The sequence below is a fragment of the Meles meles genome, chromosome 4 (assembly GCF_922984935.1).
Source record: "Meles meles chromosome 4, mMelMel3.1 paternal haplotype, whole genome shotgun sequence".
In the NCBI taxonomy this organism is placed as follows: Eukaryota; Metazoa; Chordata; class Mammalia; order Carnivora; family Mustelidae; genus Meles; species Meles meles.
The window spans coordinates 153,324,933-153,345,933 of NC_060069.1; the positions used below are offsets into that span (position 1 = coordinate 153,324,933).

The following is a 21,001-nucleotide window of genomic DNA, read 5'->3' on the forward strand; positions in this document are numbered from 1 at the left end:
CGCTCAGTGTGCACAGAGCAGCCACCGCCCTGCGAGGCAGTTTCATGCTGTCCAGCAGCGGGAGGCCGTGTTTCTGTTCTCCCTTAACTCCTGGCTGTGGGAGCTGGGGAGGCTGTGGTGGGGGGTGGGGCGACCTAAACTTGGCCAATTGGATCTTCGTACCTGGGACTCGAAGCCTGGATGAGTGACCCTGAGACACAAGCAATCAGAGTGCTTCGGTTGTGGGCGGATGATGTGACCACTGGAAGGGGGGCCGGCGGAGCCTAACATGGCCTGGCAGCAAGAGTGTCCTTGGCAGTCTCCTCCTGAGGCAAGGCTCTGGCTGTGGTTCTGTTCCCTTAGCACCAGAGAATTCTGTTCCCTTAGCACCAGAGAATAGCCGAGGGAAATGTGGCGGAAAAAAAAAAGTGAGGCTCTAGCAGCGGTACCAGTAGTTAAACTTTATTATGACTAGATACTATGTTGTACTCTCTAAGTCTGTATAGCAGTTAAAAAGGGTTAAGTAAAAAATTTGAGAAGGAACATTTAGAGACATGAAGTTTAGAAACATGAAGTTTCTCTTAGAAATTTCACACTCCTCTTTAGAACGTTTGGCTTACTTGTTCTGGAACTCACACTTGAATCCTTCGACTTCTTACGCCCCGCAGCCCTGATGAACAGTGCGACCCCCTCTACTTTTATTAAAGCTTGTGATTTTATCCACCAATAACATTTTCCTTTCTATCTTTTAACTTGCTGTAAACTTCACAGGACCATGTTTGGCATGTGCATAACAGGTATTTAATGTCGCGTGTACTCTCCAGAACAAATGAATCCGTTTTTTTTACAGCAAAGGGACTATGTGAAATGATGCACCCGAACCTCCAATTTGATGGTCTTTGCCTACTGTCGTCTGTGTGAGTCAGAGCGACATCACTGGCCAGCTGCCTGGGTCTGGGGAAACCCACTTGCACCAGAGGCAGTGATTAAGGTCTACTGGGGAAGGTGCCTCTCCTCTTACTTGCCTACTCTTTCCTTTTGTAAGGCTAGAATTTGCATCTTCTGTATAAAATGGCTGCTTTGCTGTTAGGTCTTGCGTTTAAACTCCACGGGAGGATTCGAACAGGGCCTCCAGGTATCCTGCGAGTAAGGCACACTCCTGCTGGGCAGGCAGATCTTGGGCCACGTCACTTTGAAGGCTGCCCAGTAGTGGAAGGATTGCTGGCTGCTTTTTGGCCGGAGGGTCATTCCTTGTTCACTCTGCTACGGGAGAAATGTGGTACCAAGCTTGGGGGCGTGTACATGTGCCTAGTAGGTCAACCTAGACCTCCCAGTTCCAGAACTGCAGATCCAGCTTGGAAATGAGTGGCCAGAGTGGAAAACATATGCAGTGCCATTCTACTCTTTACTAGTCTGGGAACATTGCCCTCCATTTGCCCTCACTCCTCCCAAATGGCACCTAGCATGCTTCCAGTATTCCGTTTACTACCATTTTCAGTCTTATGTTCAGATACATTTGTTGAAAGAGTAGTGAATTACAAGAGCTTTCATAACTGGGAAGAGCTATGAAGTAAATGCTGACCTTTGAGGGCCTACTCTGCGCCACGCCTGGTGTTTGGCATTTCACACATATTAACTTAATTATCAAAACCACCATGACAGGCATTTGCCTGTGTCAGTAGCTGGGGACCCAGAGACAGAGAGGATGAGTAACATGCCTCAGTCCTATGTTTGAACCTGGATGCCACCAAAACTCTCCCTTTCACCTTCTAGTATTTATAAAAGTAAGGATGTTGATAACATACAGAATAACTGTGAAGCTACAATCAGGGTAGAATAGAAACTGCCAATAATTAGAGGGACGTTTAATGATATTTCAAAGCACAAAGCATACTATCCCTCAGAAATGGGAGTTACACACAAATTCTGTGACATTACAGCACGATCAGGATAATTAGAGAAGTCTCAATTCAAACCAGTACAGATGACATAACAGAGGGGAGACACAGTAACTTGGTAGTTTTGTGGGTTAACTCTTCAAATACCAGAGCACATGTAACTACAAAAAATGGAGATGGTATCATTCAGAAGGAGAAGACCAAGAGTTTTGGTATCTTGTCTGGCTGAAAGCGAAAGAATTCTGAATGAGCAACTTGGTTATGAACAAGAAGGTGCAGAACAGATAACCCTGCAAGACCACTGGTGGTGACACACAGCTCTTAGCTATGCCGTACCAGTCTTGTTTTTGACGAATCTCTACTCCTTAAAAAAACGGCCAGGGGTGAGAGTGGAGACCTCTTTTTTAGCATTTGTTCTTCTCCGCGGAGTCCGTGATAAAAGTCACCACGCAAACAGCCAGTCTTCTTTCAGAAGTGGCTCTACTCCCGGGCTGGAGGGCTTCACTCTGTGACCCAACAAATCTTGCCATTTTCTCCAAGCCGTACAGCTCCACTGGCTACCAGCTGGAGGGCTGCGGGGAATATTTTGTGCTCTGCTACTTTCACTCTCTCAGACAGAGTTGCCACAGTGTCTCCTCTCTCCACTGGAACAGATTCCTGTAAAATAATCTGTCCAGCATCTACATCTTCCTGGAGAAGGAAGAAGAAGTTGTGAACATTACTTTCTAGCTAGTACAACTGACACAGAGACACAGATAATACTTTCGTAGAAAGAGACATACTCACAGCTACAAAGTGCACAGTACACCCGGTGAGCGTGACGCCGGCTTCTAGGGCTTGCTCATGGGCATTTGAACCCTTAAACGAAGGGAGCAAGGATGGGTGGATGTTGAGCATCTTCCCTAGAGGTTAATGAAAACACAGTGGTTAGAATTGAAAAATTCTAGGTACTCTACCAAAGGAATGTATGTTTTTCTGTCTAGAGTCAGGAGTCAGGAGGAGCAGGGTTTCTCTGGGATGGGTATTTCTTTGTAAAAGACAGAAATGAAAGGGAAATAAAGGTTTTCATCTAGGAGCTGTGGGCGCAGCAAGCTCCTGCCTTGCACAACTGAACACACACGCAGGCACTCTCAATAGGCGCCTGCAGTGACTGGAAGCGGGATGGAGTGGGGTGACTCTCGCTCATAGAGCTTGTGAAGAAAACGCGGCCTGCTTCTGGCATGTACTGTTAGAAAGAGACCGGAGAGTCCTGCAGTGTCTACATGCTCGGCTTCTAAGCATGAAGCGGCATTGCCACTTTCACGTTACACCGCAAGGACTCTGTCTGACCATATGCACTTAAGAAAACACGAACTCGGGGCACCTGGGTGGCTCAGTGGGTTGAAGCCTCTGCCTTCGGCTCCAGTCGTGGTCCCAGGGTCCTGGGATCGAGCCCCGCATCGGGCTCTCTGCTCAGCGGGGAGCCTGCTTCCCCACCCCTCTCTCTGCCTGCCTCTCTGCCTACTTGTGATCTCTGTCAAATAAATAAATAAAATCTTAAAAAAAAAAAAAAAAGAAAGAAAGAAAACACGAACTCTTCGGAGAATCCATCTGTTGTCCAAACGGGCACAAAAAAGGAAAGCAGGATGCAATCACAACTTTAGTGGAAAGGGCAAGAACATAAGGTGTGTTTTCCAGAAACAATGCCTTCCTTGCCATGTGTGGCAACGGTCTACACTTCTACGGAGAGGATGGACTCTCCATTCTGGGAGACAGGGAATCACTTTCTTTTGCTTCTGCACAAACAAAGATGTCTCTACTGAATTATCCATTCAGAAGATGAAATGCTAGTAATGTGAGTAACCTAAACTGTGTTAGAAAGTGATTAATTACAGCAGGCCAAAGAAAACTGATAAAGGCACAAGATAAAATGATCACTGGGTTGTTCTCTGAGCTGAGGAAATTAAATTACAACCTGTGTTAAAAGAGCCTAGTAAATACTTCACCATTGAGTTGCTTGGGAAGCTAATGGCCCTGCAGTCCGCGTTCACCTGATTTCTCAATGTGGTGTCACACAGGTTTTGCTTACCGTCCCATTTCCTGACAAAGGGGCCAGATAAAATTCTCATGAATCCTGCAAGACAGACTATGTCTGTGGAGTACTCTTCAAGGACTTGGTCAACTGCAGTGTCAAATTCTACACGACTTTTATATAATTTATGATTAATTACCTGTAATAGAAAAAAATCAGCACAACTTTTTTGAATTACCAAAAACAATTTAAAACTCAACCTGTACATAGACCATACTTGCCCTCTTTCTCATAAAGAGATCCTGGAGAATGAAGTAGAAAGGCAAGCCCAGCACACACCCCAATCCAGAAATCCAAAGAATAAGCTACCCTTACAGATAGAGGTCTTGTTGGGGGTAGGGAGGCAGGTTATGAGTTTAAATACAGTCTTCAGGAAAGACACTTTTCAAAGTAACTCACTCTGGTGGGAATTCCAGCTCTCTCCGCTTTATCTAAGCCAGCCACTGCGGCTTTGTTGGAGATAACCACGACAATGTGCGCACAGCTACTTGGCTCCCTAGTACTGTCTATGAGGGCTTGCAGGTTTGATCCTGAAAGAGAGAAAAACACACAAGTAAGCTCAAGTGTCTTAATAAAGATATGTTCCATTTTGCATAGCAAATGGTCAAGATTTCTAAATAAATGTCTTAGAAAAGACTGGCAAAATATGTGAGGCTTTTAAATTCCCTTTCTCTTGATGGATTAATAGCTTATGAAAACGTAGGCACTCCTGGTTCTAGGACATATAATTGGTCCTGCAAATAATATGATCAAGCACAGTAAGAGAAACAGAGTAACATGATTTAAAAACTGACTGCTGGGGTGCTTAGGTGGCTCAGTGGGTTAAGCCTTTGCCTTCAGCTCAGGTCATGATACCAGGGTCCTGGGATCGAGTCCTGCATAGGGCTCTCTGCTCAGGGGGAGCCTGCTTCTCCCTCTCTCCCTACTTGTGATCTCTGTCTGTCAAATAAATAAATAAAATCTTAAAACAAACAAACAAACAAAAAACTGGTGAGGAATTAGCTGCCTAATTAGGCAAGAAAAATCAACTCTCTTTAAGATTTTATTTTTTTAAGCAATCCCTATCTATGTCCAACATAGGGCTTTAACTGATAACCCTGAGATCAAAAGCCACATGCTCTATCGACTGAGTTAACCAAATGCCCTGTAAAATCACCCCTCTTAAGAAGTAACCACTATGGGGGCACCTGGGTGGCTCAGTGGGAAAAAGGTCTGCCTTTGGCTCAGGTCATGGTCTCAGGGTCCTGGAATCGAGCCCCGCATTGGACTCTCTCCTCAGCCGGGAGCCTGCTCCCCCCTCCCCCTCTTCCTGCCTCTCTGCCTACTTGTTATCTCTCTCTGTCAAATAAATAAATAAAAAAATCTTAAAAAAAAAAAAAAAAAGAAGTAACCACTATGAACCTTATAATAGCTTTTTTTTTTTAAACCATTAATTTGGGCCTAAAGTTTACTGAAACCTTAAAATGGACTTGGAAAGCAACTATACTTTTAGTAATGTATCTTAAAGAAATAATGAGATATGCACCTAGAAATGTTCTGTATATTTACCAAAATGTTCATAGCAATGTTATTTACAACAGTGGGAAAAATAAACATGCTATCTCCATCTGAGAGAATACGACATTCTTATTATTTTATCCCTCTACCCGTAAGAGTCAACCATAAATTTCATATTCTTATTACCATTAAAAAAAAAACCTCAGCTGTTTTAAGACATTTTATCTAGAAAGCAATGACAAGAAAGTTGGATTTTCCATTTCTTCTGGTTTCTCTTTCTTCAACCATCTTCCTTATACCCTCTACTCTTCCTTTAGGTGTCTCAAAAGCCCAAGAAAAGTAGAAAGACTGAGGACACAGAATAACACAACAGTCCTTAATGATCCCCTGCCCCACTCTACTGATAGTTTCCTCACAATCGGAAGGATTTTGGGGTGGGAGGAGCATTTCTTTTTAAAATTAATTAATTAATTATTGAGAGAGCACCTGTGTGTGAGCACATGCAGGGGGAGGGGCAGAGGGAGAAGCACGGAGCCCGATGCGGGATTCAAGCCCAGGACTCCTGGGATCATGACCAGGGCCAAAGGAAGGCTTAACTGAAGGCAGATACTTAACCTACTGAGCAACCCAAAGGCCCAGAAAGAGCATTTCTACAGCCACATAGTAAAGAGGAAGGCGTATCTTACCTGTTCCAGATATTAAGACAGCCACTCTTGCCTTTTTTGATTGGACAGAGAAATGATTTTTCACGGTGCCATTTTCCAATACTGATCTATTTATTTGCATGGTTTCGATCAAATTCTTGACTTTCACACGAGGAGAACCTTCATTTCAAACACACCCAATAAATAAGAATGGAACTGTGAGTTAACAGTAATAATGGAAAGAAAAGTATTTTACGAAAACTTGAGAATACTTCATCCTGAATATAAGTTATACAAAGACTAACATGAAGACAAGACTTGTATTACTTAATGTTACTCACTCATAAAAACTTCCTGAAAGAGAACATTTATGATTACATACTTCAACTAAAAGCCACAGCATACCACTATCTCCTGGCCTCAGGGAAGGCATTTGACACAAGTGAGGCCATTCGAAGATTTGACACAGGATGCTGAGCGACAGAGGACCCCTCTTCCCTACTGCAATGTGAGCTCAAGAATGTGGGCTCAGGACATCCTTCTGATACTTGGAGAACCTGCTTGAAATGAAACCTACATAATAAACGAAAGGCATATGCAGATATAATTGGCAAGGCCTGGCATCTCTTAGCTAATCTGAGTGAGTTTTCCACCACTCGGCTTATTTCTAGTACTTCTAACAGGACTCAGGAGTCCTGAGTATACAGAGCACTTGTCAGGGCGCTCGCTTCACAGTTTCCTGAACTGAACTGAATCACAAAGTAGAGCCTCAGACAAGGTCTCGCCTGTGGAAAGACTCCTTTGAGAAGGATCCCAGAAACCAGAGGGAGGATCTGGGAAACGTGACACGGAGGGCCAACAGAAGACTGTGTCATTAAACTGGTCACCACTGTGGGCAACTGAGGCTTTATTCCACTGCGAGCCTCAAAAGAACCATGAAGACTGCCTCAGAACTGCTCCCTTTTCTGTCCCTAAAGTGGGTATTTATTCACCACATTGGCTAAGGGTTGTCCCATGGGGTGGAGCTGCGCACAGGGATTACTGCACAGAGGAGTCAGAGCCCTCAGGCCGAAGTGAGGAGAAATGCGGTGGTACCAGCTTGGGCACAGTCCCGTTACAGCTGGGTAAGTGCAGCTGCCCCAGCAATGGCTGGAGTAAAAGGTGGGCACAGCTTCGGAGGCGGGGCGGTTGTATTTCTGGTACACACCCAAGATCAATGAATTAAGGACTGATTACCTTCAGGACACGCAACCACCTTGCCAATCACCCAGGCTTCTTCCTTGCGCTGTTTAATATCCCTCAGAATCTGCTCTGCCAGATCCTTTGACACCACGAGGGCAGCCCCAATCCCACAGTTAAATGTTCTGGCCATCTCTTCCTCAGAGAGGTGTCCTTCCTGCTGTAACCATGAGAAGATCCTGGGGACTCTCCAGGTCTGGGCATCTGAAAATAGGCAAGAGTTGTCTGATTAGTCTATCGCCTCACACAAAATATAACGTGTGCATATATACAAAGCTGTGGAAATACAAGCAGCTCTGCTGTTTTACGTAGGGTAGAACTATATACTGGCCTTCCAGAGTTTTTGGGTGGGATCCATTTGTACCTCATCAAGAATATTTTTGCTGGGTGCCTGGGTGGCTCAGTGGGCTAAGCCTCTGCCTTCCGCTCAGGTCATGATCTCAGGGTCCTGGGATCGAATCCCCCATCAGGCTCTCTGCTTGGCAGGGAGCCTGCTTCCCCCCTCTCTGCCTCTCTGCCTCCCTGTGATCTCTGTCAAATAAATAAATAAAATCTTAAAAAAAAAAAAAGAAGAATTTTGCTGATACACTTGGACAGTATTAACAGTTAAGTTAGGTTTTGTGCTGTATTAACTAAATTCTTAGCAATCCCTTAATGGATTGTGTTACGAACTAAATTCCAGTAAAGGTTTGCAAATGTTAAGCTGGGTCTTAGCGATGACCAAAATGCACCCTAAGTATGATGCAAAACTAGGTGGCTTACGTTACAGATTTAGAAGAAATGTATACGGCACATGTGCGTGCGGGGGGTAGGGGTGGGGGAATGGGTGCCACAGAGGGACAAGCAGACTTCCGGCTCAGTGTGGAGCCCAACACAAGGCTTGATCCTAGGACCCTGAAATCACAACCTGAGCTGAAATGAAGAGTCGAATGCTTAACTGATTGAGTTGCCCAGGTGTTCCTTTCCATATTTACTTTAAAATTTAGATTTAGGTCTGTTACAATACAACAAAAATCTCTGATAAAAATTTTTAAGTAAAGGCATAAACACAACACACATACAATTTATTTTATTTTATTTTATTTTTTTAAGATTTTATTTATTTATTTGACAGAGAGAGATCACAAGTAGACAGAGAGGCAGGCAGAGAGAGAGGGAAGCAGGCTCGCTGCTGAGCAGAGAGCCCGATGCGGGACTCGATCCCAGGACCCTGAGATCATGACCTGAGCCGAAGGCAGCGGCTCAACCCACTGAGCCACCCAGGCGCCCCCACACATACAATTTAAATTTGGATAGTTGTTTAGAATCTACAGTTATGGGATCAGACTTGCCAAAACTATACTAAGTTAAATATTTATTTATGATGCTCCTAAGAAAGGGAAGCCATTATGGATTTAGCTTTTTATTAAATAATAGGATTAACCATCAGTTCCCCTTATTAATTTGGTGGATCTGCTGGATAATCAGTTCTTTATTTATTTTTATTTATTTTTTAAAGTAGACTCTTCCTTCAGTGTGGGGCTTGAATGAACTCAAGACCCCAAGATAAAGAGTCGCATGCTCTACTGTGTGAGCCAGTCAGGCGCACTGGATAATCAGTTCTTTAATGCTCTGGAGTTGATACAATTTTTAAGGAGCATCACATGTCCACGAACCTTCTCCTCTACCAGATTTAATTCCATTTCTACCAGCTGGGAAATGTCCGTTCTTAAAAGTTGAGCTCCAAAGATTTAGCTACAGTGGTGTTCACTGTTGTATCAGGAGTCTAAAGCCAAGAGCAGCACAAAACCAAATAGTGGTATACGCATAAAAAAATGGACATATCAGATAAAAGGCTAGTGTCCAAAATCTATAAAGAACTTAGCAAACTCAACACTCAAAGAACAAATAATCCAATCAAGAAATGGGCAGAAGACATAAACAGACATTTCTGCTAAGAAGACATCCAGATGGCCAACAGACACATGAAAAAGTGCTCGGCATCACTCGGCATCAGGGAAATACAAATCAAAACCACAATGAGATATCACCTCACACCTGTCAGAATGGCTAAAATTAACAAGTCAGGAAATGACAGATGCTGGCGAGGATGCGGAGAAAGGGGAACCCTCCTACACTGTTGGTGGGAATGCAAGCTGGTGCAGCATTCTAATGCATGCTGGAAAACAGCATGGAGGTTCCTCAAAATGTTGAAAATAGAACTACCCTATGACCCAGCAATTGCACTACTGGGTATTTACCCTAAAGATACAAATGTAGTGATCCAAAGGGGCACGTGCACCCGAATGTTTATAGCGGCAATGTCTACAATAGCCAAACTATGGAAAGAACCTAGATGTCCAACAGATGAATGGATAAAGAAGATGTGGTATATATAAACAATGGAATACTATGCAGCCATCAAAAGAAATGAAATCTTGCCATTTGCGACGACGTGGATGGAACTAGAGGGTATCATGCTTAGTGAAATAAGTCAATCGGAGAAAGACAACTATCATATGATCTCCCTGATACGGGGAAGTGGAGATGCAACATGGGGGGTTAGGGGAGTAGAAGAAGAATAAATGAAACAAGATGGGATCGGGAGGGAGACAAACCATAAGTGACTCTTAATCTCACAAAACAAACTGAGGGTTGCGGGGCGGGGGGGGTTTCGGAAAGGGGGGTGGGGTTATGGACACTGGGGAGGGTATGTGCTATGTGAGTGCTGTGAAGTGTGTAAACCTGGCGATTCACAGACCTATACCCCTGGGGATAAAAACACATTATATGTTTATAAAAAAATAAAAATAATAAGTTAATTAAAAAAAAAAATGGAATACCCGTCTCAAAAACGATGCTACTCTGACAGCTGGACATTGATAGAGTAAATGGCAGAATAAATAGCAGAGTACCAAACTATGATCTCATTTTAGCAAAATGATTAACAAAGTATCTGTTTGTAAACAAACATACAAACAAAGCCTGACAGGCTACGAGCCTGGTTTCTAAAAATGACCAGATGTCAGGAGTCATACAACCAGTTGCAAATTTAATGTTGAAAACACCTTACCTAAATCTGTTGGTGGAGGATTCCTAGAAGAAACCTCAGAGGCTGATGTAAGGGCCTGACTTTTTTTTTTTTACTGGGACACAGACATTTGTGTGACTCAACCACCACGGCTATTGGGAATATGGTGAAATCAACTGTACATCATGATCCAGTTCTGACTCTTCGGGTTCTCCCCAAGCTTCACGTACTCTGACTCTACTGTTGGCTCAGCAAATCTACTCATGGGCACCCACAGCTGCTTCCAGCCTGACTGGATCAACCCACTCAAAAAAAAAATTTTTTTTTCTTAAAAGATTTTATTTATTTATTTGACAGAGAGAAAGATCACAAGTAGGCAGAGAGGCAGGCAGAGAGAGGGGGGGAAGCAGGCTCCCAGAGCCTGATGCGGGGCTTGATCCCAGGACCCTGAGACCATGACCTGAGCCGAGGGCAGAGGCTCAACCCACTGAGTCACCCAGGTGCCCCCAATTTTTTTTTTTTAATTCGTGTTTCAAGGCTATATATACTCATACTTTGGGAGAAAAATCACACAACCACCTTCACCTTCAGTGTTCAGTGCTTCTTGTCTCATTCTTGTTTCTGACCTAGTCTATCTCATTATTTACTCTTTTTCTCATGCCCTCACTCCTGGGTGTACTCATCTCACTAACCCCTTTGTACCTCACTGGGAAAAAGGGCTACTTTATGTGAACTTCTTTAGCTTCTAGTCCATTAAAGCAGTGTAGGTTCGTTGACCATGATAGCTGGGGCAGTTCCTCTGTTACCCTATAAAAACAGGGATGGAAAACCCTGTTGCTCATTTTGCCATGAGTATAAGTAATGACTCCCCCTTCCCTTTTACCAATAAGTTTCTTGAAACAGCAACCTCCATTCACTGTCCCTATTTATCTCTGCCACCCATTCCCCCCATGATCACATGGTGGGTGTTATCTGCACTCACCGAGATGCTTTCTGAGCTGACTGAATCATACTGGCTTATTTCTAGTTCTCATCCTACATCCCTTGGCTGCATCTGACACCACTGACCAGTGTCATATTCAAATCCAGGGGGTTCATACTTTTACTTGGTTCACTCCCTGCTTCTGGCTGTTCTTTTCTAGTAATTCTACTTTGGTCAACCTTCAAAGTAGACAGAACACTGAGGAGTAACAGTGCAGTCCCCGTACTCTTTTGGCTACAACTATTACTATCTGCATCTGAGCGCCAAACCTAACCTCAGCCCGATAGCAACTTCTGCTCCCAGACACCTCACAATAAGTACACTGAAGACTTAAAACACTATTCCAGGGCGCCTGGGTGGCTCAGCTGGTTGAGTGTCCAACTTGATTTCAGCTCAGATATCTCAGGGTTATGAGATCAAGCCCCATGTTGCGCTCTGCATTCAGTGTAGAGTCTGCTTGAGATTCTCTCCTCCTTTGTGCTCCCCCACCCCCGCCTTGCACACACCTGCACTCCCCTCACTCTTCTAAAATAAATAAATAGGGGCGCCTCGGTGGCTCAGCTGGTTAAGCATCTGACTCTTGATTTTGGCTCAGGTCATGATCTCAGGGTCCCTGGACTGAGCCCCATGTCAGGCTCTGGGTTCAGTGGAGAGTCTGCTTCGTATTCTCTCCCTCTGTTCCTCCCCCTGCACTCTCCTTCCCAAATAAGTAAATAACAGCTTTAAAAATAAATAGATAAGTAAATATTTGGGAAAAAAATACTACTCCAAATCTACTTTTCCTCCTGCATCATGGATGTTACCATCTATATTCACTTGCTTAACTAGAAACTTGGGACTTCTTTTTCTTTCTAAGCGCAAGTGATTCTCAAATCTGTCTCCCTTCTCTATGCCTTGGTTTGGTCCTGCTTCTCCCTTGCACAGGCTACCATTTCCCTTCCTGGCATATTCTGGTTCTATCTTGATAGAGCCTGAGATTACCAACCCCTCATATCCCCCAAAGCACTTCATCTATGTAAGTCAATTACATGAGGGGACCTTATGCCTTATAAATGTGGCTAATAAAGCAAAAAGAGGCTAGTTTTATTTTTTCTGAGAAACCCGAATAATTTAAGAATTTTCCATATAGGGACCCCTGTGTGGCTCAGTCATTACATGTCTGTCTTTGGCTTGGGTCATGATCCCAGAGTCCTGGGATCGAGCCCTGCGTTGGGCTCCCTGCTCAGTATGAAGTCTGCTTTTCCCTCTCCCCATCCCCTTGCTTGTGTACCTTCTTTCACTCTCTGTCAAATAAATAAAATCTTAATAAAAATTTTATTTCCCCATATATATAATTATATGTGCACTAACCACCCACAGTTTTCTTCCACAATGCATTTTTCCTCCAAATGGTTTTCTGAACAAAAGTTTCTTTCAGCAATCTTACCTAAATCCACCCCAAACTTCTGAGGAAGGACTCTGGGGATGTTTTCTAGCAATCCTCCACCGGTAATATGGGCAAAGGCCTTGACGTGTCCTGAACGCAGGACAGGTAGCAGTGAATGGCTGTAGATTCTGGTTGGAGTAAGAAGTAAGTCCCCTGTGTATTGGAGAGAAGACATAAACTTAGCCTATGAAAACCAAAGCATATATCAGTAACAATTCTGAAATATAGAATGATTTGACCCTGCAGACATGCCAGTTCTATGGTAATGTCCAAAGAGTGAACTCATAGGGTAATGTAATTTATTCCATTCTAATTAACTAATGAAAGACTAACCCATTAAGTGGTTGCTCACATGTTTCTAAGGAAAATTTAAATATGAGTGTTTACCTAAGGTCTGATCACCACAGCCTTCAGGTGCTGGAGATGAGTACTGGAGGGAAGATTTTGCTACAATTTTCCTTACAAGGCTAAATCCATTGCTGTGAAGACCAGATGAAGCTACTCCAATAACAACATCCCCTTCAGTGATTCTTTCCAGGTGAGGGAGTTTCTGATCCCGCTCCATGGCACCAACGGCAAAACCAGCTAGGTCATATTCTCCCGGAGGATACATGTCGGGCATTTCTGCAGTTTCACCTCCTGGCAGAATGATGAAACAAGAACGAAGTAGTCACATAGTATTTATATACCTATCTAGGAAGTACTGACACCAGGCACTCTTTTTTCTAAGTTTGTCTGTGTATGTATGTATATAATTTCTACACTGAACATGGGGCTTGAACTCAGACCTAAGATCAAGAGGTGTATAGTTTTCTGACTGAGGCAGCCAGGCGTCCCCACTCTTACTTTGAACAATTAAACAATGGCTATATTTTGCAAATATTAAAAAAAAAAAAAGTACTCTATTAGCTGCCTAAAAGAACTTTCGACCGAGCATGACTTTAAGGGAAACAGTACTAATTTCCATGAAGGAAATGTATAGCCCCGAATAGGATTATTATCAAAGAATGAATGCTTGGCTGAATATAATGTCATTTCTATAGCAGTTTACTTTTACAAATGCTTTCATTTATATTTGATCTTTATAATCATCCTATATTCCAGATGATGGTACAGGCTTAGAGAAGTGATATAATCAGGGCTGCTTATATCCAAATGCCCTGGCCTAAGAAGTACAGTATAGTTCACTTTTGTGATGATATGTAAAGATAGGGTCAAGGTAGGCAGTCTCCAAATTACAAACTGTTCTAAAAGATGGATGAAAAGGTCATTTTGGCTTTTGGGACAGAAGTGTCCATAGGAATGGTTAATACAAATGAGGTAGTTTCATTGCTTGGGCAACCTGCAATTCATTTTGCTCAAAGTTCCCACATATATTTAAGCAATATTTCTGTAAATCTTAGGTACATTTTATTCTTAGTGTTACTTCTGTTGGAAAATAATCCTTAAGATTTAGAATGTTAGGAATCATCTACTTCTGGTGCAGGCCAGTAAGGAGGAAATAATCCTTAACGTTGTCTGTCCATGAGGACTTTGAGAAGGACCGGAATGGAAATGGTAAACGAAGATTGGGGAAAAAGGTAAAGCCTGGCTCACAGTTTAGGAGTAGGAATCTGGGGGACAAACCCTTGAGGAGGGGCTTGAGGACAAGATCTAAGTTTTCTTCAGGTAATGTTATTATATTTTATTTGTCTTATGATGTAATCTCTAGTTTTTCTTCTTAGCTATATAAGTACTAATCGCATTTATACATAGGGCTAAAATACAGTAAAAAGGACATGTGATTGAAACGGATAGTCATACCAAGGAGAGCACATCCAGCTTTTCCACAAGCTCTGGCGATTCCAGCGACAACAGCTTCAGTTGTATTAAGGTCAAGTTTTCCACAGGAAAAGTAATCGAGGAAGAAAAGGGGCTCTGCCCCTTGGGCTAGAATGTCATTGACACACATTGCAACCAGATCTTGACCAATGGTATCATGTTTGTTACACTGCTGGGCAATCTAAAAAAGCACAACACAGAAGATAACGTTCCAAATTATACCTTGTCAGGTTATCGATGGAGGCTAATAAATATTGCTATTTGGTTAGCTGCTCCAAACACCTAAAGATAAAATATTAAATTCTGATAAGCTACTTGATCCAAAACTATCCCATTTTTAATTTTTATTTTAAAAAGGTTTTTATTATTTGAGAGAGAGTGAGCATGCATGGGAGGGGTGTGGAGGAGAGGGAAAGGGAGGAGCAGACTCCCCGCTGAGCAAGGAGCCTGATCTGGGGCTCAGATCTGGAACTCCAGAATGACGACCTAAGCTGAGGCAGATGCTTAAGGACTGAGCCACACAGGTGCCCCCAAAGTATCTCCCCATCTTTTTAAAAATTTATTTAGAGAGAAAGAGAGAGAGAGAGTGTGAGGATAGGGGGAGGAGCAGAGGGAATCTCAAGCAGACTTCCTGCTGAGCACAGAGCTGGATGCAGGTCTGGATCCCATGACTCTGAGATCATGACCTGAGAGTCCAACACTTAACCGACTAAGCCACCCAGGTACCCCCAAAGGTGTCCCATTTAATCCCCTCCAATAACGCTTCCATCTGGATAGAGTTTCAACAACACTGTGTTGTTAGAAAGAAAAATGTACATATTTGGGGCACCTGGGTGGCTCAATGGTTTGAGCCTCTGCCTTCGGCTCAGGTCATGATCTCAGGATCCTGGGATCAAGCCCCGCATCAGGCTCTCTGCTCGGCGAGGAGCCTGCTTCCCCCCTCTCTCTGCCTACTTGTGATCTCTCTGTTGAATAAATAAATAAGATCTTTAAAAAAATGTACATATTTTAGCCAGATTTTATGGTTATTTGGTATGGTTCTTTTCAGTGCATATACGTCAAGAGGGGAAAAATATGTATTTGGTATACAGTAAATTCTCTTCTATCATTCACAAAAGGCCTTTAATCAATCACAGAGGTATCTGATTACCTTCAGTTTAGTTCCAACACCATCTGTTCCACTTGCCAGAAGAGGATCTTTGAAACCAGCTGCTTTCAAATCAAAAAGACCAGCAAAACCTCCAAGATCAACATCACAGCCTAATGGGGAGGAAATTAATTACCGGCTGCATTGTAGTAGACTAAACATGGACATACAAACCATTTCTTTATAAGCATGGCTACAATAAGAGATGCCTTTTCTGAGAAAGGAAGAGTACCACGTGCTCAAAGAATTGATCAAGAAAGTAATTATATACGAAAGGAGCAGATATATCTTTTTGAATTTAACATTATGTATAAGAAATGCTTTCCTTAATATTAGAAAAAAGAAAGCAGAAGACTATGGGTTTGGCTTAAACAGGGCAAGACTTAGCAACCTGGCATTAACTTGGAATATTTTCCTCAGTAATGCCTCATTGTGAGGCATTTCCTCACAATGCCCGTCACAGTTAATGAACTAGCAAAGGACAGGCTCTGACTTACCTGGTCTGGAGGTAGCTTTTGCTAAAGGTTTAATTTTCTTGACCAGCATATTTCCAGCTGCAATGTCTACCCCAGATTCCTTGTAAGTCAGGCCCCTAAAGAATTAAATGAAACAAACACATCACCTAAATGCCAGGGAAAATTAGTTTAAGGTATTATTTAAAACAGAAGATGACTTGCATGTATCTCATTGTGCCAGGCCCCATCCATAAATTTTGATTTAACTGGTTAGGGGTAGGCCCTGAAAATTGAATGTGTTTAAGTAATTGCCCCAGTTGACTCCATTGTATCATCACTATGGAGAACTACTTCTCTTTTCTTATTTCTTCTAAGAAGTACTTCAGGTACCCACAGGTAGCTAGATATACTGATATTTTGCCACACTTTTCTATTCAATTTTGGTATAGGAAGCAATGTCAAAATGGAGTAAAAAAAGTGAAAATTGGGATTATATGCATTCTACAAAAAAAAAAAAATCCCTAAATAATGAAGCTGGACTCTTACTGCAGTAGAGAGTTGTATAAGTTTCCTTATAGCTGAAGACAGCAAGAAACAAGGTAAAAACACCTTGGAAAAAACAAAACCAGATAATAATACTCAGTGCATTATTCCCTTCTAAATAGGGCCAACATGTTGAAGCAATGCATCTAAAATTCATGAACAGCCCTGGGAATTCAGTAGCCTTGTCTTACAAAAATGAGTACTTTGGCCTACTGGGATGTAGTGATACATGAAGAAATATGTGAAATTTTATTAGAAACAAGGGGTCAGGGTACAAATAGAGTTGAGAGCTTTGGCAATTAACACCAATGAAATTAGTAGTCTGGGGGTCATGTTCAGAAAGGAAACAAAGTTACGCTATTTAAAAAAAAACCTTTCTTCCCTTTCTTAGGTAGTAGCTGCTATTGTTGCCTCTCATTTTCTTCATCTTTAATTTTACGAATTTAATTTTGTAATTGGTCATTTCAATGGAATCCAGTTATTTTAAAATAAGAAATAAAAATAAAACTTTTAGTGTGGTATTTTAATGTTCTTAATCCTAAACAATTTCTAGTATTTAAACTTTAAATATCTGCCTATCAATTAATAGGACTGAGTTTAATTAAGTTGCGAAAAATTTCACATTTTCTTCTAAAACATTTATTTCTCATGGACAAGCTCAGTGAACAATAGAAACTATGATATATACTTCAGAAATCAAAACGCCCACATTTGCAATTAATAGTTTATTGATTTTACAAAGGAATAACTGTATGTGCTAACAAATTATACATTTAAAATGTAAAAATTTTACATTTTACATTTAAAATGTAAAAACACATTTTAGTAATAAATATAAACACACTAACAAAATGAGACTGCCAAAATTTACAGTATAATCAAATTAAGTTGCAAAGGTAGATGGCCAATATTTTCATCTTTTTTTTAAAGATTTTATTTATTTATTTGACAGAGAGATCACAAGCAGACAGAGAGGCAGCCAGAAAGAAGGGAAAGCAGCTCCCTGCTAAGCAGAGAGCCTGATGTGGGGCTCAATCCCAGGACCCTGAGATCATGACCTGAGCCGAAGGTAGAGGCTTAGCCCACTGAGCCACTCAGGTGCCCCTTCATCTTGAAATCTTTGACAAAATCATGAACTAAGATGAAAATACAACAGTAATATTTAAATATATGATAACTCAAGGAATAAAAATCCTTTCCCCATCTTTATTGATGAATACTTGTTAAATGATTCTATATATTTCAAATATACAATTTGAAAAAGTCCTTATTATCACTGTGATTTTACTAAACTTTTCTTTTTTTTTGAAAGATTTATTTATTTGACAGACAGGGATCACAGGTAGGCAGAGAGACAGGCAGAGAGGGGGAAGCAGGCTCCCTGCTGAGCCGAGAGCCGGATGCGGGGCTCGATCCCACCACCCTGAGATCATGACCTGAGCCCCTGAGATCATGACCTGAGCCATAGGCAGAGGCTTAATCCACTGAGCCACCCAGGCGCCCCTTTACTGAACTTTTCAAACACAAAGACCTACCATGAAGCTTTTCCCACTTCAATTGAAATTTTTTTTTTTAAAGATTTTATTTGTTTATTTATTTGACAGCGAGAGAGAGATCACAAGTAGGCAGAGAGGCAGGCGGGGGCGGGGGGGAAGCAGGCTCCCCGCCGAGCAGAGCGCCCGATGCGGGACTCGATCCCAGGACCCTGAGATCATGACCTGAGCCGAAGGCAGCGGCTTAACCCACTGAGCCACCCAGGCGCCCTGAATTTTTTTTTCTTTAAGAGATTTTATTTATTAGAGGGAAAGAGAATGAGTGGTGGGGAGGGGCACAGGGGAGAGAGAGACAGAGAAAAGCAGACTCCCTGCTGAATAGAAAAACCTGATGTGGGGCTCGATCCCAGGACCTGGAGATCGTAACCTGAGCCTAAGGCAGACAGTTAACAGACTGAGCCACTCAGGCACCCCCTTTTGAATACCGTTCTAACTAGTTTTGACTCAGACTAAATGTAAGTCAAAATTAGAGCAGTTCCATAAAGAGAAAAGATTACAGAATGGCTTAGTATAAGGTTAAGAGAATTTTCTATATGGCCATTTACGTCAGTTCTGAGGCTGTGCTAGAACTACCTCAGTAGGAAATTTACCTGGGCTGCTGGAGAAAAGCTATGGCGCGATAGCCTATGTCCTTCCTGTAAATGGCTCCCTCAAACTTTATAGCAGCTAGTCCTTTTTTGGCTTCTTCAAGGGCCAAGATGAGATTTTCCCGGATCGCTGTTACCGTAAGGACTCTACCCCCGTTAGTCACCACTCTGCCATCTTTCAGGGCAGTGCCTGCGTGGAACACCTCCAGTCCTAAAGCTTGAGCTGCAGGAAACCCTGTTAAGAGAGCACATTTACATGATAACAATTGTCAACACTTCTGAAGTGCTTTATAATTTCCTTAAGTCTTCTTTTTAAAGTTTAAGATTTTATTTTATTGAGGGAGAGAGAGAGAGCACAAGTTGGGGAGGAGCGGAGGCAGAGGCTGAGGGAGAAACAGACTCCCCATTGAGCATGGAGCCTGACGTGGGGCTCAATCCCAGGACCCTGGGATCATGACCTGAGCCGAAGACAGATGCCTGACTGACTGAGTGGCCCTGATGCCTGCAGATTTTTTTCAATAAGATTTTTATTTCACTTAAATGAATCTTCACAAGAATCCTATCAGGAAGGAATAAAGCAACAAAATAGCAAACAGACCGTCTCAAGAACAGTCTGTTCTGCTCTAGGGTGGGAACTGTATTATCATTAACCTGTATTATAACCTCATGAAAGAACTATTGCTTCAGTGGGGTAGGAAAAAAAAAATAACCTAAGTCTAAAAAGTTTAAAAACTTAAATGTAGAGCTGATGCTTAAACAATGCTGGGGTTGTGGTGCTGACCCCCCTTCATAGTCCAAAATCCACATATAACTTTTGACTCCTCAAAAACTTAACTACTAAGAGCCTGCTGCTGAACAGAAGCCTTACCAATAATATAAAGTAGATTAATGCATACTCTGTATGTAATATGTATCATATACGTAATACGTAACATACGTAACATTCTGTATGTTACATACTATATTCTTACAATAAAGTAAACTAGACAAAACGTTATTAACATAGCTATAAGAAAAAAATACATTTATAGTACTGTACTCCACAAAAACCCGTGTATGTGAGTACACCCATGCAATTCAAACCTATGTTGTTCAAGGGTCAGCTGTACCGCTATTCTCTCCTGACAGGACGTTAAGAACTAAAACTTAAAAGGGTAAAAAGAAAAAAAAATCCCTAAACATCAATGAATAAAACCTATACTTAATCACCTTTTACTTATGAGTAAAGGAATTTCTTTTTATCATGGCCATACAAATTGCTTGCTTTCTTTCTTCTTTAAATAACCAACAGAATAACTGTAATGCAAAACATACTCTTCATCTTTTCCCTAGTACAACAATTATAAAATCTTAAAACAAATGTAATTTAAATTTAGTTTTAGGCCCAATTTAAAATCCCTAACTTAATTTTCTTTCAAATTATTCTTAAGCTCTCATGTATAATTTTACACTTAAAATATTATTAGACCATATTTTCCATATTCTCAAGTGACCAACATGGCAGTTTTATACAAAGATAACCTCTTAATTAAAACAAAACAAAACAAAAAAACCCAACAACACCCCACTCATATATTGGTTATCTTTTTTGGTTATCACTTCTCTTTTAGCATCACATTTGGTAATTTGTTAACGAAGATATTCCCTAGATGTTTTTATAGCACAGGGGCACTAGTCGTAGGTACCTGGGTATAGGGTACTAGGATTGGGAATACCTAATATCGCTGTCAAAGAAAGGACTGTTACACTTGTCATCTCAATCTTTGGGAAATTTCATCAATATAAGTGATCTTGATTCTATCCCTTCTCTTTGTTCATTTAAAAGGCAATCTGGAGCGCCTGGGTAGCTCAGTCTGGTTGAGCATCCCCCTCTTGATTTCCACTAAAGTCATGGTCTCAGGGTCTGTGAATCTGAGCCCTGCCACCGGCTCCATGATCAGTGTGGAGTTTGCTTGAGATTCTCTCCCTTTCCCTTCCCCTCTCCCTGCTCACTTCCCATGTGAGTGTGTATGTACACACGTACTCTCTCTCCCAAGTAAAGAAAAAAACCTTATAAAAATAAAAGGCAATTGATTCCTGACTGCACAGGTACCATGACTGGGATTCGCAGGGCAATGGACTTCTTGTCTGAGCAAAGCAGGAACGAGAG

General features: G+C 41.9%; 1 protein-coding gene across 2 annotated transcripts in view; it reads right to left on the minus strand.

Moving 5' to 3' along the window:
* Window positions 1-1,828: 1,828 nt before the first annotated feature.
* GART (phosphoribosylglycinamide formyltransferase, phosphoribosylglycinamide synthetase, phosphoribosylaminoimidazole synthetase) overlaps window positions 1,829-21,001 on the minus strand; it is a 31,255-nt gene continuing 12,082 nt past the window's right edge. For both annotated transcript variants that reach the window (XM_046002361.1, XM_046002360.1), the window contains exons 11-22: window positions 18,856-19,087; window positions 16,212-16,306; window positions 15,718-15,827; window positions 14,550-14,748; window positions 13,134-13,385; window positions 12,747-12,899; window positions 7,326-7,532; window positions 6,132-6,269; window positions 4,348-4,478; window positions 3,946-4,087; window positions 2,664-2,779; window positions 1,829-2,567 (exon numbers count right to left, since the gene is read on the minus strand). In XM_046002361.1, the coding sequence (XP_045858317.1) occupies window positions 2,379-2,567; window positions 2,664-2,779; window positions 3,946-4,087; window positions 4,348-4,478; window positions 6,132-6,269; window positions 7,326-7,532; window positions 12,747-12,899; window positions 13,134-13,385; window positions 14,550-14,748; window positions 15,718-15,827; window positions 16,212-16,306; window positions 18,856-19,087 (1,964 nt within the window). In that variant the 3' untranslated portion in view covers window positions 1,829-2,378. The remainder of the gene's footprint in view (window positions 2,568-2,663; window positions 2,780-3,945; window positions 4,088-4,347; window positions 4,479-6,131; window positions 6,270-7,325; window positions 7,533-12,746; window positions 12,900-13,133; window positions 13,386-14,549; window positions 14,749-15,717; window positions 15,828-16,211; window positions 16,307-18,855; window positions 19,088-21,001) is intronic.